Raw genomic sequence first — 17,787 nt, 5'->3', positions numbered from 1 at the left:
TTATCACAAAGTGATAAACTAAAGTTTAAACAAAAATAGTCATACAAATTCATCTGGAAGTCATCTTCTCAGCACTGTGACTTGAGGCTGGATTCACTTGCCTGAATGGGCATATATTAAATTTCCAGCAATCAATTATGATTTCAGCCTTTGAATCTGCTATCATAAATTCAGGCACACGCCCATATGGACAGACAAAGTGCAAAGACAGAACTGTCTTCCAGGCAAATTCCAAAAGCAAGTGTGAAGTTCAGTATTGAAATATCACTCCCTCTTCTGTCCTCATTCTCAAGCAGTACAGGCATTTTTAATCTAGCTAATACTTTCCCAGTCCTCCTGAAAATTTTACCTTCATAATCTTTATATAGATAAAAAGTGTTGCTAGAATTTTATATTCCTCCCAGGTACCCACACACATCTAAAGACTCATGTCACAAAAAGACTCATGTAAGGACTTAGAGGGTTCCAACAGAGAAGAATTTCCCTAAATGTAACTGATTTTAGTTATTTAATGCACACAAAAAACACATCTCTTGATGTGGTTATGTTCATGTCACAATTTATTTTAGTGTCTTGCTACATTTTTTACATTTAATAGATTTAGAAAAGCTTTTTCTTGGAAAAGTATTGTCAGCCTTGCTTTTTATTTTTGTATTCTAGTACCTGAATTTTCAGCAAACAGATTAAATATTAATGCTTTTTGAAAGACACATAAATATTTTAGTTTGTAATAACACTGAGACTTGGTCGGTTTAATATATACCTTATTTGTTATAATCTTGTATGAACTGATCTTTGAAGTTGGGAGTTAATTGCTTTTCTTTCCTGATCAGAGAAATACATTTGGAAAGACAGAAGAAAGTCCTTCCTTCAGGTAATATATTCCCACTCAAAAAAGCGGATTTCATACAATCCAAACTTTCAGTTCCATCCTCTATGTAATCATTAAAATGTACAATAAATTATGTGTTAAAACTCTTAGTATCTGAATAGTCAAGCACAGACAAAACTTACTGAAAACATAATAAGCCACAAGGAGATTTTAAAATTTCTGCTAATTCCATCTAAAACAGTAGACAACTACCTGCAAGTATTACACAAGAAGTGAGAATTGAAGAGGAAACTGGAGGAAAGACAACATCAACAACATCTGACCAATGAAAGAGAATACAATATAAAACAGAACACAAAGACAGTGGGAAATAATGTGATGCCATTGTTACCTGTCATGTGTCCTCATAAAATCCCAGAACTTCTTAGTGCCATTCTGGGGGGAAAAAATTAAAAATCAGTCAAATCAACTCCAAGTGAAAAATTACTTTAATGGAATTTAACAAAACTTAAGAGGTATTTCTTTGAAAATTTAGTACAGCTGGTTTTATTGAAGATGCCAGTATTCTGGACTTTGACAGTATTACAGACACTGAGAACTGTCTTAGGACAGTTTAAAATCTTAGACCCACAATATTATGATGACAGCTAACGTAAGTTTATTGTAGTCTTCAGGCCCAGCATCAACTTCAGCTGCCCATTCAAGGTGCCAGGAAGCCATAAACAGCTATGTTTTAATCAGTAAAACAACCCACAGATATGTTCTTCCATGTCCAGAAATGGTCTTACCTTGAGAACAGTTCAGCACTTACTTCCTAACTAAACTCATGTGGGATCCAGGAACAAGACACCTTCCCTCTAACCCCTCACAAGGCTCAAAATAGGAGTTTATCCACACCTAACATGAAGGGTCACACTCCCACTCTACACAGCAGCTGTTCCCCTGCACTGCTAGTGGTGCTGAGGGCACTGTCTCGCAGCAGGCTTGAGTCACAGCACTCATTCAAGAACTGGGAGACATAAAATGGCTGATTTTCTCAAGCTGGGCCAATTCCTGTCCTCTGCCAGTTTAAAAAGAACAGTATCCACTACAGCACAGCTGACAGTGATCTCTGAAAACAAGCATTCTTTCACAGCTATAATGAGCACGTATACACTTTGCTTCCATTTTCATTCTATGGTCTACAGTTACCTATAGCAATTCACACACACCAGTTAATGGAGATGCATATAATTCTTTACTCTGTTTACTGGAAGCATGATGGTATTTTTCAGCTCAAATACAACTCAAGAGATTTCACTCCCAGGTCAGTTTTAAGTCTATGTTAGGAATCAGTATGAAACCAGAGGAAATTCTTGTGGTTGATACCTTTTTCTTATTAGCAACACAAAAACGAGACCTGTTGAAGAGCTACATACCTAAAATATGCTTAACGTGAAAAGCAGCACTTGACTTCTATTATAAAGTATGGTTAAATGGATGATCAAACCCTGAGCAACTGGTTAATGATTTAAAGCAGGTAAATGTGAGCAATGAGAGAAGAATCAAGTTCAGTTGGTGGGTAAAGGTGCCAACCAATATAGACAGGCACTTCAGCTCTATTACAGATGTCATGGCTACCAAGTACACAACAGCTGGTGGGGATTAGATAACAAGCACTCTGGTTCAGAGATTAAGCCCCTGAGCTTTATGAGTTTACCAAGCTTTTTGGAAGAGGGACTGTTTGCTTGCTAGCTGGGTTTTTCTTCATTCCCACAACTCTAATTATAAACAGTTGTTCACCTCAAGAGAAACTCTAATCCGTGCTTCCATTGGTGTATGCACATGCCTTCTGTTAGCACTGACAGGAATTGAATGTGTGCATTACAGGAGAAGTCCTGATATTGTTTAAATGCAATATAATGTTGAAAGAGAAATAAAGACAGCAAAATCTCAGTGTGAACTGAAATATCAAAGCCATTGCTTCCAAAGCTGAGTGTATATCCAATTCATTCCACCTGGTGAGAGACAGAGGAACAACTTAGATAGGACTATGATACAACACACAGCTGCAACATGGGCTGTGTTGTATGGTAAGATGATTTAAGGTACTAAATGTGCAAGGTCAGCTCAATCTTTCTGTAGGTTTATTTCTACCTGTAAGCAAGGTATTTGTGGGATTTGTTAGCAGATTGCTGAGCAATTTTCCATTTAACACAAAAGAGTTGGAAAACTGAGGACCAAGGGTAATGTCTTCTGCATGTAACTTCGTATTGTTTCTCTAGTCTCAACCTTCCCCTGCTCCAAATTGTAAGATGTGCTACCATCATCCATTCTCCCTTTTTAGTGTCCACTCTGGAGAAATGTAGGTGTCCAGCTGATGGAGATGGCAAAAAAAGCCTGAATCAAGTCTTTCCTTGCATAATTTAGGCTGTTAGTCCTGTGATACTGCATTCTAACATACCATCCCACCAACAGTCTTCCTGGCTCTTTCCTCTTCCATCATTTTGCAAATTATAGAACCTGATTGCTTTGGAGCACTTAAGAGAGGGTTTCAAATAGCTGAGGAAAATTACACCCTAGAGAATCATCCTCATACAGATGGGATCCATCAGAACTGAATGACCTCTTCCCAAGGATGAGGTCCATTACCATTAACAGAATCTACCCCACAGACATGCACATAATTTTTAGCAGAAAGTAAAAGAAGGAACTTAGTACCTAAAAAGAAATTAATCAGAAAATAAAATCTGTATTTTCTATTTTTTAAGTCCAGATAAAGCACTTTCTCTAGAACAAGATTTGATTAGTCTAAGACTCAAATTCAAAACCAGCCACCGGCTAAATTAATTTGAGTCAAGACATTGGTTAGTATCATATACTCTGACCGGACGGACAATGCTTATTAAGATATTTTCTGCCTGTATTTGAATAAAAAAATTATTTCATATGATCAAGTTGCACCTGTCCAAATAAATAAATCAATAAACCAATGAAACATTCCAACATCTCTTTGTTTACAGTGGCAGAAACTCAAATGAGCCCCATTCATGCCCTACTGTCGAAGTCAAATGTAATTTGAACCCAACCGTATAGAGTTGGGTTTCTATTGTGCCCAATGCATGGTTCTTTCCTAACAGACTGGTAGGAAGGTTGCTAATTATTAATAGCATGTAAACAGTTACCAATGGTTCTTATGCTGCTTTACATACTTTACAGAACATTAATTCCAGCCAGCTTCTAACCAACTATATCAAGCTGTATGTAGTATCTCTATCTTATCTTTAAGACAAAAGTATTACTTGCTGAACTGATCAAGATTCATGCTTTTAAAAGCCAAGTGGCTATGATTACTTGTTAAACTGCTCCAGTCTATATATCCTGGTCTTTGACAAAGCTCTGCTATCACCACAGTTACAGATAGCTGGAATATTAAAGGTATCAGTGGTCAACATGACTCCCACAAAAGAGAAGTATCTTTGAGAAACACAAAGGCTCCCTCAAACCCTTAACATTTTTTCATTTTAATAAGCATATGTAATTGCATTATTATAAGTAGTACATTCTCAAATGTCTAATAAGGAACAATCACAGTATCTCTCAATGAAGTAAGAACTGAGTGTAACTGATTGCTGGGAGATTTAAACACTGATGACAGGAACGAGAAAGGATTATATTATGACATTTGAGAAAGATTAAAAAAATTATTCTTCAAACAGGAGATGTGCCCTGTGATGTTTATAAAGACAAATATGTCGGAAGTATTTTATACTAGTTTTAATCTGTTCAGAATAGTAGTTCTGATACTGCAATAACCTAGCGTAACACATAATCGATTTGGTAAATCTTTAATCACAAAGTAATCACACTCTAGTTCTGTGCTCAGTGATCAGGTTCTGTGATGTTGCAACACTCAACTAGTGCATATAGTATGTGTAAATTAATAAAGCTGTATTCCAGGAGAGGCAGCATGTGAGACAACTCCGTGTCACATTACACAGAAGACAGATCACTTACATAAGTACTAATTGCATAAGAAAGCCATACCAGGTCAGACAAGATGTCCATCTTGCCTGGCAACCTGTCTCTAAAATTTAAGAACAGAGAAAGCACACAGCAATGCTTCTCCAGAACACTCTTCTAAGCCTTTGACAAAAGGCAGCTGAAGAGTGGCAAAAGACAGTGCCTCAAAAAGGCAACCAAATTGAACACGATCCTCCCCCAACTCCAAAAAGCAAGCGCAAACAGCCATTTCTGTACTACCTGAATGCGCAAAGTGTGTCACAAGACCATCTTGTCTGTAGGACTGATTTGGTAATGGCATTGATAACTTAATCAGAGTAACAGCAGCTCACCCCCAGCTTGACAGTCTGCACAAGGAGACTCAATGTGTTTTGGTACAAGTGATTCTAGGACAACCAGGCACAGCCAGATGCTCTCTGCTAGACAAGTGTTGACGGTGGATGCAAGTTCAGCAGATGTGACTCCTGCCTCTGCAGAGCTGTTAATGTCACCCATACTTGATCTTCACATTCTCTGTCCTGCTACCACCCTTGAAATCATTTTCCTAAGACTCTTCCTGCACCTGCTCAGTGCCATAATTACAGGCAGGAGTCTCTTCACACCGTCGGGTATGGGTAAGTTGGACTTGTCTGCAGCCTATCAAAATACCACTCTTTTTCCCACATATCCTCTGGCTAAAATGCCTTAAGGATGACTGTGCCATGGATACTGCTGTCTTTTGCTTTCCTCCACCACCTGAGGCAATATAATATCTGAACAACAAGGTCAAATCACTGCCAGAATACCTAAAGGGTAACTCTTGCTTGCTAGAGGAACTCGCCTAAGACTTAGCCCAGTCAGGCCAATAAAGAAGAGAAAACGGACTTGCTGTGCTAATGATGTAGAAAGAAACATTCACTGGCACTGTATGGTGACACGGGGTATGCTCCACATGTCACAGATCCTGGACAGGCTCTGACACAAGTCACTGGGAGTTTCTACGTTTCATTTGGGGCAGCTTGAACGCCTTCCTCCTTCTTCTCCCTGAGGGCAGTGCCCATGCGCAGTCTGCCACCTGAGAAGCTCTTGAACCAGCTCTCACATGAGGTAATGTGTCTGCACAGGTACCAGTACTCATCACTGTTAGACTGATACCATCCTGGGCTTTCAAAAAACCCCCAACCCAAACAAACCAACCCCCTCAGTCTGGCTGTGGTGTACAGCCCTCCTGGGACTCACAATTTCCCTGTGAGAGAGAGATGTAGGCCTTTCCTCAAGGATTATTCTAGGAACGAGTTCCTTTTTATAAATAATTTAATTGAATTAGAGCTGTGGTACCCCAGTTACAAGATGCTACTGAGTTTCAAGGCGAGGAAGAGAAAGGACAGTGGTGCTGCAGTCCATGCCATGCAGCTTATGGTAACCTTGGTATGGTGACACCCACGCTAAGGGCTGACACTGCAGAAGTCTGTAAAACCATGAATGACACAGAGACGGTGAATGTGAAACAAATACTCACTATTTCTCATAATACAGAAGCACTATGACATAGCTGGCTACCTGGGAAAAAGGCTGAGGTTTTTCTGTGCACTGATCTGTCTCCCCTCAATGAACCAATACTCAAGTCCTGCAGCTGCACAGAAAGGTTTGCCTTGCTTATGTATAAAATAATTAACTGAGAGCTTCTGAAAGCGCTACATACAAACTGCATTACACGTATGTTTTAAACATGTGCAGTTAAAGGCATATTCTTCTTAGATTTTATTAAAAGTTTTATTCTGAAGAGTAAACAGAAAACCTGTTGGTGTAACAGGTGAAAGAACACTCACAAAACAGCTTTAAAAAATGTTTTCTTTAACTCTGCGTAAAGATTTTTTCACAACATCCCACAAGGGGGTATAAAATAAATCCTCCACACACAGGTTTACAGTAACAGATTTCCTGTAGTTGCTCTTTTGGGAGTTCAGATAATTCCACAAAACAAAATTTACATTGGATTGTCACTTATTCAATGACTCCTTGAAATAAGCTCTGGACAGAGAACACATGACTGAAGGAGAAACAATCTTTACCCAAAATCTACTTAAAGCTTCTCCTATATTATTTGCCTTACACAAGTATTCAATAATTTTAAAAGTGACCAAATTAAAGGCACTGCCTTATGTCATCTCCCATGTTTATCAACAGAAAACTTCTGCTTGGACAGAAAAAGTCTAAGTGGCCAAGAACTGTAAAGTTACACCAAAACCACCTCAGTAAAAGGGTTTAGTACCTTGTATTACATATTTTTGAGGAGAAAGGTAACACACTGTGCAGGCAGATCACTTATAATGCAGGAGACATATGTCCAAAATAAGCAAACTAACTTCACATATACCACTAAAAGAAAAAGAAAAAAAAAAAATCTGTCCATGACAATGATTAACTTCTTTTTGTTTACATTACAGGAGAGACAACATGAGGTTTGGCGACCCATTGTGAAAGGCACTAAACACACGTAGTGGGAACAGTTCCTGTTCAATGATCTTACAATTCAGTTAGAGCTCAGACAAAAGCTGATGTAAACAAACAGAGGCAGTTAAGAAAAATTACAAATACATTATGATTTAGATAAGCTACATGCACAAGTTATGAGGGTTAAAAAGACAAACAACAGTCATGATTCCCCAGTCTCTACCAGTTGGACTGGGTTTAAAGCAGTCACCCAAGAAGCAAATGTTCCATATTTGTGAAAAAATCCAACTGGAGAAGTTGAAGCAATTATAAAAATAACTCTGTCCTTATTGCTCCATTTACTCTGTTTCCACACTCCTAAGGCACAAAAGCAGCTGATGTCCTTAATGCAAAGGGATAATGAGCATTCTTCATGTAATAAAATAACTATACTACAGGTACAGAAAAACAGATAAGAGAATTAATTGGCAAATAACGGTCTTAAACCAGAGGCACCAAAGCCAAGCAAGTGTGAGGTCCCTGTTTAATGATTCACATGGACCAAAGCAGTAAAACTCCCTGGAGGAATAATCAATTTTTTGCTTTTTTTTCTGCACTCAAAAAACTTTTTTAAAGGTTTGAGGGTTATGCTTTTCTTTCAAAAAAAGTAAAGCTTGTTTTTCTATTGCACTTATTTTCATATTCAATCAATCTACAAATGTATTCACACAGTTTAGTATCAATGTGCAGAGCAATGCCTCTGTCTGGAAATTCACCATTCATTCTCCTGTTGAAGCATCTACTTGTTGCCCAGATCTTCATAGCAAGAGAACACTGAACTTGTCATTTTATCAGATGGGCTTTTGTCAGGTTAATCCAGATGAGCAGTGTGCCTGGAAAGTCAAGTAACTGACTCATGAAGACAAAAATCTGCACCAACACAACCAGCTCCTGCTGCCTCCTGCCACCTTTATTTCCTTAAGTGGTCTCAGCTTAATGCTTTTCAGCCATATTCACCTTTTTATGACCAGTGAAAGCTGTCAAGGGATAAATTTTCAATAAAAGTAACTCAGTAATTCAGAATTTTTTGCTTTATGAAACTATATGGTTCTACAACAGCAAAGATGTGTATTATCTGCTGCTTCTCAAGTCACAGATCCTGGGCTAAACAGAGTGGACTTCCCCTATGGTGAAGTCATAAAAGTTATGTCCCCATCCCTCTGTACACGAACCTTTCCCTTCCTTTCTCCACTCACTACTGAAGAAGTGCTGCTATCAGTTGAGGTTTCCTTGTTACATTTCTTTTTTTAGCCTAATGGAGCCTGATGTCACATCTGTAGCGGTTTTCAGTGGCAACATATGAGGATTGATAACCTAATGTAAACCATTTCTTGTCAGCTAAATTATTGATGCTGGAACTCACTGTTCTATAGAATCAATACAAAATGTTTTCAGTGCCCACAATGATGTGCCCACAAAAACTGCACATCCAGGACAAACTCAGGACTTTATTCTTCTCACTTCACTATCAGAGACAATTAGATACCAAATTACCTTGCACTGTCTGAACATTTTTCACAGTATTTTCAGTACATGACAGAAATTATGTGAATTAATTTAAAAACAAAAAATCGCCCCCAAAATACAGTTTGGAATTTTTTTAAAGAAATAAAGCATTGGTAGTAAGCACAAGGCTGTGAAATCTGTATGAAGAACAGAAATCAAACTGAGATAGACAGCTAAAGCAAGTTTGGACTTCTGAAGTTTTCCAAATGATAATAAAGTACCTATTCAATACACTTTAAAAGCTTCATTGTTTCCTGTTGAAAAAAATTTTTGGATTAATGAGTCAGTGGGGTGGATTTTTGTTTATAGAAGCTAAAGAATTGCCATGCTGTATCTAAAAATCTTCATCCACAAAAAAAAACCAATGCAAATGAACAGTCAAAAATTCAAGAACATTTAATATTCAGCTTTTTCATCTAAAAGAAAAACCATGTCCTGAATAGACTACTTTGCATCTGAAATCTGTTTGAAATAATGACTTATCATAATTCTTTTTGTCTACTTGAAAGGTTTGATTTGTAGCAAGTAAGGAGAATACTGTCTTCTTTTTATATAATTACAGCCTTCTTAGAAAGTTCCACATTATCTTTCAAAGTGAAAGGAAGTACTTTCAGCTGGCATAAAACCAAGCAACTCAGTTAAAAAAACGCATTAAAATCGATAAAATAATTTCAATTTGCATTAGTTGAGCAATGTTTTTTTTCCCTTTTGAATGTATACATCAGTATTAGAGAACTGTTCTATGCTGGGCTATCTTATCACATTAACTACTAATTCAAATGCAAAGTTGAAGTCACTGTGTCCTGGGGTGCAGTCCTGAAACAGTGTAAGTCAAACAAAACCCAGGCTGCCCCTTTTCCTACTTGAGCTGCACATCTTTGCTCTACCCTTACCCCACCACTGAGATTTGTGTGGGCTGATTCTGGGAACTGACCTGATTGAAAAAGGGGTTTTTCGCTCCAGAAAAAAAAACCAACCTGATGAAAAAATTATTTAGTAGGATGAAAGTGAAAAATTAATAATGAAAAATTATTAGTCAACATGAATGTAATGTCATTTTCAGATTGCAAGTTCTCAGCAGTGACTATTAAACAGAACAGCCTTGGTCTACTCACAACTACTCCAAGAGGACAGAGATGTGTCTGATAGGGAGTGTTCTACAGAGAGAAACATGCACACAAAAAAGCCTAAATTACCATTTCAGTCCACACCCACTAATCCACTCCATCAGGCTGCACACGCTGGAGTAAATGAAGCCTCATCTTCAAAAGCAATTTGCAGAATTACTTGCTGATGTTGAAAAACTACTTCAAAAGAGTTTAAGTGTTATGGAATTTTACTGGGTTTTTTAAACAAGCCACTGTTTAAGCTCAAGAGGAGGGGGGGAGTGTTTGCTTTTTAAACAAAGCTTGTAATATTTCATTACTAAACTATCCAGAGTGTTTATTTTAAAAGCATCATGATTACAAATAATGGCATTTTTCAGTTTTTAACTTCCCTATTCAAGTATTTCAGTTAGAGATGACTGACTTTAGTGCCTTTGTGGAACACGCATACAAAAATATACAAACTGATGACTTTTTAACAGTATTAAAAGCGAACATTCTACCTGAAGCAAAATAGCAGTGCTGCTAATTGGCTTTAACTGACAATATTAACAGTTTCAGAAGTAAGACTGAGCTAGTGAAGTCCATGGGGACAAAACATCCTTTACACTAAAGGATATCATGCCAGCCCCAGCAGACACAGCAGTTCTGGGCAGGGCAGGACGAAGTTGCTGTGGTCTCACTACATTCATTTTAAGGCTTGAACAAGAGACTGGAGCACTCAGTTCTGTGTGACACCCAACTCTTGGATGCATGGGCTTCTTATCTGAAATTAGCTGGAAGACATAAAGGTACTTCTTGAAGGAACCTTAACATATACCAGTGGAGACCACACCAGAGATACCTCAGGAGACATAAAACCTAAGGTCATAGACTGTAATTTTTACAACCCATATCAATTTTCTCTTCAAAGAGAGGGTTATTCTGGTAGGAGTGTGTAATGAAACTGCAAACAGATGGTTACAGCAATAGAGTTTACTGTTCAAAGGTGCAATTTTTTCACACTTTGGGAGGTAAAATAAACAATGGAGAATGTATTAATTTATTCAACTGTTAATGCAATACTGGGCCAAGCCACTTTGTTCATTTTATGTACATCAACTGCCAGAACAATTACAACTAAGATACCTGATGTGTAAGTAAACTTTCTTCTATAATCCTCTGGAAGTTTACTTTTCAGGTCACAGTTTGTTTTTTTGTGTGTACTTTTCAACAATGGAGTTGTTGCAGTTTACCTTGGCATTCAGCTATCATTAAGATCGCTTACCTTTGAATGAAATTTATAAAACACTAGAATTAAGCACATTAAATTAAATCAAATCTCCTTTCTCACCTCATTTTTCTGTTTTTAATACACATCATTATCAAGAACAATTGCATGTACAGATCAAACATGCTTTATTCCAAGGCAAATCCACAGCAGTGCACTGAAATCTATACTACAAAGAATAAGGACATGAAGAAACATAATATGCACAAAGGTCAAATTTACGACTTTTCTCACATCATTTCACTGCCAAGTCAGTATATAATTTAAGGTTATAAGTTGAGATACAGATGAGGGGATTTCCTAGTATTAACTTAAATCCAGTTCTGTACAAAGGAACCAATTGCTAACAGGTAGAGTCTCCGGACTCCTCTATCACTGCATACAAATGATAAAATTTAAAGTGAATATTCAACTGTTCTTCTACATAAATTCCTGTTATATGATTGAATTTTGCTGCATGTATTTTGCCATTTTCAGTAAACTGTGCTTTCCCTTTGAAGTCTCTGACACACTTTCTTATTTTGCAGGAATAAAAGGAACATACATCTTCCATATTTACAAAATTACTTTCACTACTTTTTCCGGAACACTGTAGTAAAACTTAAAACCTGAAACTTTGTCTGGACATAGATAAAAATATATTCCTAATAACAAAAGAAGTTTTAACAGAGATAACATAATTTGGAAACTGTGCCTTCAGCCAATGTGACAGCCAAATACTTTACTGTAAATAAGTGCTGTACCTTCAAACAGATGTATTGCACATCTCACACTTGTACCCATACTTGCTGAAAACCTCCCCAGGAAAGGCCTTTTCTCTAATCTTTCACCAGTACTTTTCTGTTATCGTTTAAGAAAAACTCTCACACAATTTGCAGTAACTGTAATAGGAGGCTGAGAAACGTAGATCCAGAAGGCAAATCTGCTGGCTCCAGCTCAGAGAATAAAAGCCAGGGCAATACCTCAACCAAAGGCTGCTGAGAACTCCTGGGTGTTCTGTGCTTCATTTCTTTTTCTGGAGTTTTCCCTATTTGTATAAATTGTTGCATATTCATTTAGTTGGAAACAAACAAACAAACAAACAAGCATGGCCTTTGTAGTTCAGTAATAAATGAATCTTGGGAACATTGACATGGGTTCATAGCCCTACTCCCAGTTTATAGTAATTAATGAATAACTTGAAAAGATGAGATTTAAGAAAGCACTTTTTAGCATTCAATAACCTTCACCTTTAAGACCCTCACTAGAATGATGTAAGAATTGAATTTAGTCTTTACTCTGGACCACTGCAATTTCAGCCAAATGCCAGAAGCCCCCAGTTGCATCTAAACATTTTTACTGAATAATGTAATTTCTGTGGTGGGACTTAAACTGTAATATTTGTCTAGGATTACAGAATTAGTTCTGTTCTACTACCTGATGGAGCAATGGTGAAATTGAGACTGATTTCTGAAAATTCCTTTGGAAAATGACACTTAAACTCCTAAGTTATTAAAGACAACATTTTCCAAACTTCTAAATTTTACTAAGACACACATAACTATAAGAAAATTTTTTTTTTTTTTCAGAGATACCAAAAAAATCAAAAACATCTCCAAGAAACCTGTTTTCATCTTTTCTTGTCCACTGGCAGCTTCTTCTTTTGATGAGTTACCAAGATAAAGGGCCTGACTGAAATTTCAGACTAGTGATATTTAATGACAGGCAGGGGCAATAATTCTGCACTCATCATAACATACCTAGATCAATCATGTCTGTCTGTAGTAGCTGCTTCAAGACAGAGTGAAATTCAATATAAAGTACCCATTGCAAGTTCGAGACCCCACAGTCGATGAGAATTCTCACTGAATATTCTTGAGCCCCTTCCTGTACTCATCCTGTGCACTCATTAGTCAAAATAACCTTTCAACCCTTTAGGAAGAGGACTCTCAAAATGCTACACACAGGACAAACACTGCTTTGGTCCACACCACATTCCCACAATTCATGAGTCCCTGGCCAGTTATTGGTATAGCACAGCCTCATGTAGGATCTCTGACTCAGAGAGAGATTCACCCCGACTTTGCTGGGATTTAGGGCTTTTACCTCATCTCTGCAGGCACAGCAAGGAGAGAAGCAAACACAAGTATAGTAGGTAGAAGGAGAAAATGAATCTTAAAATCATCAGTCCCAAGGCAACCACTACGCCTACAAGCATAATTTCTTCTCCTTTGCTACCCTGGGTCATGACCCTCATCCAAGAGAGGAAGGAAAGAAACTGTCCTTTCATCATTAATTTTGCTATGTCATTCAGGAAAACAACACTAACAACACCATAAAACCACAGTTTAAGTTGCCACTGGTATTTCAGCCAAAAGCTCATCACCACTATCAATTGTCTAATATTTCTCATTACCTCTTTAGTCATTCTAACAATCCACTGCAACTTATATAGGATCTGATTAAAATCTTTTCTGGCTGACAAAGAGCCAGCAGGAAAATAAAACTATCCCTCTTCCACCACAAAACTGGTCTACTCCATATTTAAATAGATAAAAAATCTGCATTCAAAAACTATGCAGTTGATGAACGCTGTTCTAATCAAAAAAAACCAATCCAACTACTGACTGAAGTGTCACCTGAAGCAGAATGCTGATAAGAAAAACCCTGTCCATAGACTGTTGTATCATTAAAACTGGATTTTAAAAAACCCCAAACAACTCAAAAAAACAATCCATCATGCATAACTGCAAAGTTACTTGGTCTTCCTAAAGCACCTGATAAGCAATATCAAAGATCACGTGAGTATGATTTTAAAATAGTTAATAAATCTATTCATTTGTATATATAACTTACAAAGGACAAAATACTTGTGATGCAGCAATCAAATCAATGCAGAAAATACAGCTCGATGAACTGTACACCTTGCCTCACACTCCAGGCTGGTACCTGCCAACAAAGAACCAGCATTGACAAGATTGACCAAGGTTAGTAGGCAGCACTTGGGACACCCTGAGTTTCATCAAAGTTGGCAACAAAGCCAGGTGTAGCACTGCCGTGTCTCCATGGGGAAGTAAGAGCAGGGAAGGACACATCCTATACACCAAATCTCACAGGAACTCAAAGTTACCGCTTCCTCCAAGTATGTTCATAGACAGGGTCCCAGGATTTTGAACATGTCTCCTCAGCAGTTCTGAATACTGTGAGCATGTTAAAACTATTTACTAGCCACTTCTGTTGGCTCCTTCAATAGAACAGCAAGACACTTTAAGCTCTAAGACTTTATTCTGAGCATGCAATGGCATGAACCCAGCATATACAGAAGAGCCTGAATCTTAGACAAAGAATGAAGGTCACAGGTTCACTCCACAGGGTCAGCAGGGCTGGTCTGAGAATGAAGATGCAACATCCACAACTACTACAGGCAATTACACACCCTCCCTTGCAAGAGCAAGACACACTTTTCTCCCTAAAAAGTATACAAAACATACCACTGCAGAAAGTTGTTTCTCTTCCCTTTCATGCTCTCCCCAAGGCACAACTGTTGGGTGTGGTTTGTCATCCCACTTACTGCAGGACTGGAAGGCATGACACTGCTTTATCCTATGGGCTGCAAAAGAAATGTACAGACAGAGGGCAGGGAAAACATAATGCCAACTGGCATTCATCTAAGTTTTTTGAGAAATACTTCAAAAGCAAATATACCAACAGTTTTTCCGTTTAGTGAAATAGCTTTCCTGACTTTTTTCAGCCCCTGGGTGTGATTCCATCTCTACTCTTCCACCCCCCAACGTAATTCTTACACTTAAATCTTGACATTTATATTATTACTTTAACAAATTAATCTTTCTCTATGGAGTGCACTGTAATGCTCTAGGGAGGCTCATATGTTCCCATGAGTCCTGTGAGAGTTCTGCCAAGAGGTTTGAACTCCTAGACAGATCAAAGAGAAAGCAGTAAGGTAAAAAGAAACAGGGTTCTCCAGACAAGACCTCTCCTTGACAAGAAATAAGGGTGGTTTACCGAAACAATCAGAGAGACATTTACATTTCAAATTTGGGGGAACTATCCTGTAAAATACTACAGTAGTAATTTCTGTACTAATTATTAGTGATTGGTTTCACTGAATAGGAGGCCAATATTCACAGAATGACTTGGGCTGGAAGAGACCTTCAAGTTCATCAAGTTCTAAAACCTCTGCCATGGGCTGGGACACCTTCCACCAGACCAGGCTGCTCAAAGCACCATCCACCCTGGCCTTGAACATTTCCAGGGATGAGGCATCCACCCACAACTTCTCTGGGAAACCTGTGTCAGTGCCTAACCACTCTCACAGCCAAGAGTTTCCTCCTAATAGCTAATCTAAATCTATCTTCTTTCAGTTTAAGGCCACTCTCCCTTGTCCTATCACTACACGAAATAATCTCACATTGTTTGTTAATTTATCTGAACAGTACAAATCAGATGAGTTACAGATAAAATTTTAAGCTGTACAAACTGCAGTGCTATGGTAATATCACTCTGAAGAGCAACACAGCTTTGCAAAGTAAGCCAGAAATTGCCTGTGTCCAATATTTTCAAGTGTCAGAAATGCTGAAAGCAGAGTACTAAGTGCAGACACACATATGAAATTCTAAGACAGATTTGCCAGAAGATTTGATTTTTGAAAGCCAATTTTTCTTCTAATCCTGCTGCTTCAAAAGCTCAACAAGTTTAAGTGGCATAATGATAACAAAGGTAGGTCTTGAAGCCAAAATGAAACTAAACAAAGCCAACAGTGATAGTTTATTTCAGCAGTTCTGGATAAGAATATATACAAGAGCTATACAGCACCATAGCCTAAATTTTTAAAAATTATTTATAATATTATAGTCAATATACAAATTTACTGTTTTCCCCTATTTCTTCCACATCTTGACCTCCAGCTCAGTTTGTCAGAATATATAATTTCTGGTTAAAAAGCACTGAACTGCTGCTACTCCAATCACTTTACCTACTAAGTAAAAAAACAAGTTACTCAAATTGCTTTCCAATTTACTTAAACTAGGACTGAACAGAAACAATGTAAGGGATGACCTGGGCTCGTCAATGAGAGGAGCTAAAATACCATTTTATTCAGCAAGGTTGGAATTTCAGAAATTTACAAAAATTCATGCCAAGGATCTTAATATCTGGCCAGACCCACTTATTGGCTAGAATCTTGTTACGCAGCAAACCAAAATGCTACATTCATTCTAAGTTCACAAATAACCATTGCAGCTAATTAAAACATGATCTAAAATGACAACTATCATTGAAAAGAATCCTTAAAACGATAACATCAAGTGACCAAATTCTATGTACTTGATTGCATAGTCAATATTCTTACTCTCTATTTAAATGATCTCGTACATCACGAAAATCTTAAGAGATTTCACTCAAATAATGTCATGCTTTTTGATGAAACATACCATTTCTAAGCCTCATCATTTGCAGAAAATCCAGTAATTGCAGTCATCACACGTTAGGCTCTTGGGAAAAACAAATTTCTACATTTCATAGAATCAGATCTAGAGTCAGAATCAAGCACAGATGTAGCTGTTTTACTCTGAAAAGAGCTGGTGAATTAAAACTGGAACAACAACACTATTTTTGAAATCTGAAGATGGATATTGTGTTTTATCAACTTACTGAGGAATTCTTCTAGTCTTTAAAAAGAATTGTTTGTATTTGCTTACTAAATGTGCACCTTGATCATATGCAGCATGAGATCAGAAAAAGCATTTGGTTTAAAAGAATGAGGCTCACAGTCTCAGTGGAAATGCTGTTTTCACTGCACGCTTTTTTTTTCTTCACTTTTTTGTATTAGATCTACAACACAACAGGAAATAACACACTATTTACTGACTGGGAGGACTGTGGAGGAAAATGACAGTGGGGAGAGGAGAAGAAAATGAGAGAACAGGTTCCAGAAGAAACATGCAATTACTAGATGATACACAAATGCACTTTGCACACACTGAACACACAGAACAAATATTATGCACTGCAACACAAAGAAAAACAACTATTTCAGAAATAGATAAGAATTTGAAGCACTTGTTAGTTAAAAATACCAGAAAAAGGCATCCCTAAAGACAGACAGAAAATTAAAAAGCACAGGTACGACCACCTACATTTTTATGCTTTGGTACTTTTCCATCTGTACATTATGAAAAAAACCACAACGCTCCTGGAAAAAAAATCTTGCAGACATATAGGAGGTCACAAAAGCCATGAAAGAGATACTTAACACAGGTTCCTGAGCAGATGACAAGCCATTAAACTTTCACCTTTAGGTAGTTATGACGATCTGATGTCTCTTTTATGATATCACCCATTTTTTTAATTAAATCTACAATGTGTTTAACAAGCAATTCTTCCATCAATCTTTGATGTGTTTTACTCATACAGCAATGACAGTTTTCAGTTCAGTCTCCTTAAAGTTCCAGAGAAACCATTTTCCACTCACTTGCTTTGAAAGCCATTAAAACAACTTGATGAAGAACAGCAGCAGGGGGCTAACAGAAGCCAAGGCTTAGGAACAGTCTTTAGATTTTTCTCCTAAGACTTTCTCACAGACCCTCCTCACAAAGATCCTC

At 37.5% G+C, this 17,787-nt stretch overlaps 1 protein-coding gene across 1 annotated transcript in view; it reads right to left on the bottom strand.

Annotated features, from left to right (window-relative positions):
* The window catches only part of NUDT14 (nudix hydrolase 14), a 60,424-nt gene that overhangs the window by 31,103 nt on the left and 11,534 nt on the right, over positions 1-17,787 (bottom strand). Inside the window, exon 2 of the mRNA XM_032112254.1 lies at positions 1,224-1,267. Within this exon, the coding sequence (XP_031968145.1) occupies positions 1,224-1,267 (44 nt within the window). The remainder of the gene's footprint in view (positions 1-1,223; positions 1,268-17,787) is intronic.

This window comes from Corvus moneduloides, chromosome 6 (genome assembly GCF_009650955.1).
Source record: "Corvus moneduloides isolate bCorMon1 chromosome 6, bCorMon1.pri, whole genome shotgun sequence".
Lineage (NCBI taxonomy): Eukaryota > Metazoa > Chordata > Aves > Passeriformes > Corvidae > Corvus > Corvus moneduloides.
The sequence above is the reverse complement of the archived record's forward strand: the minus strand, read 5'-3'. Positions and strand labels throughout refer to the sequence as shown.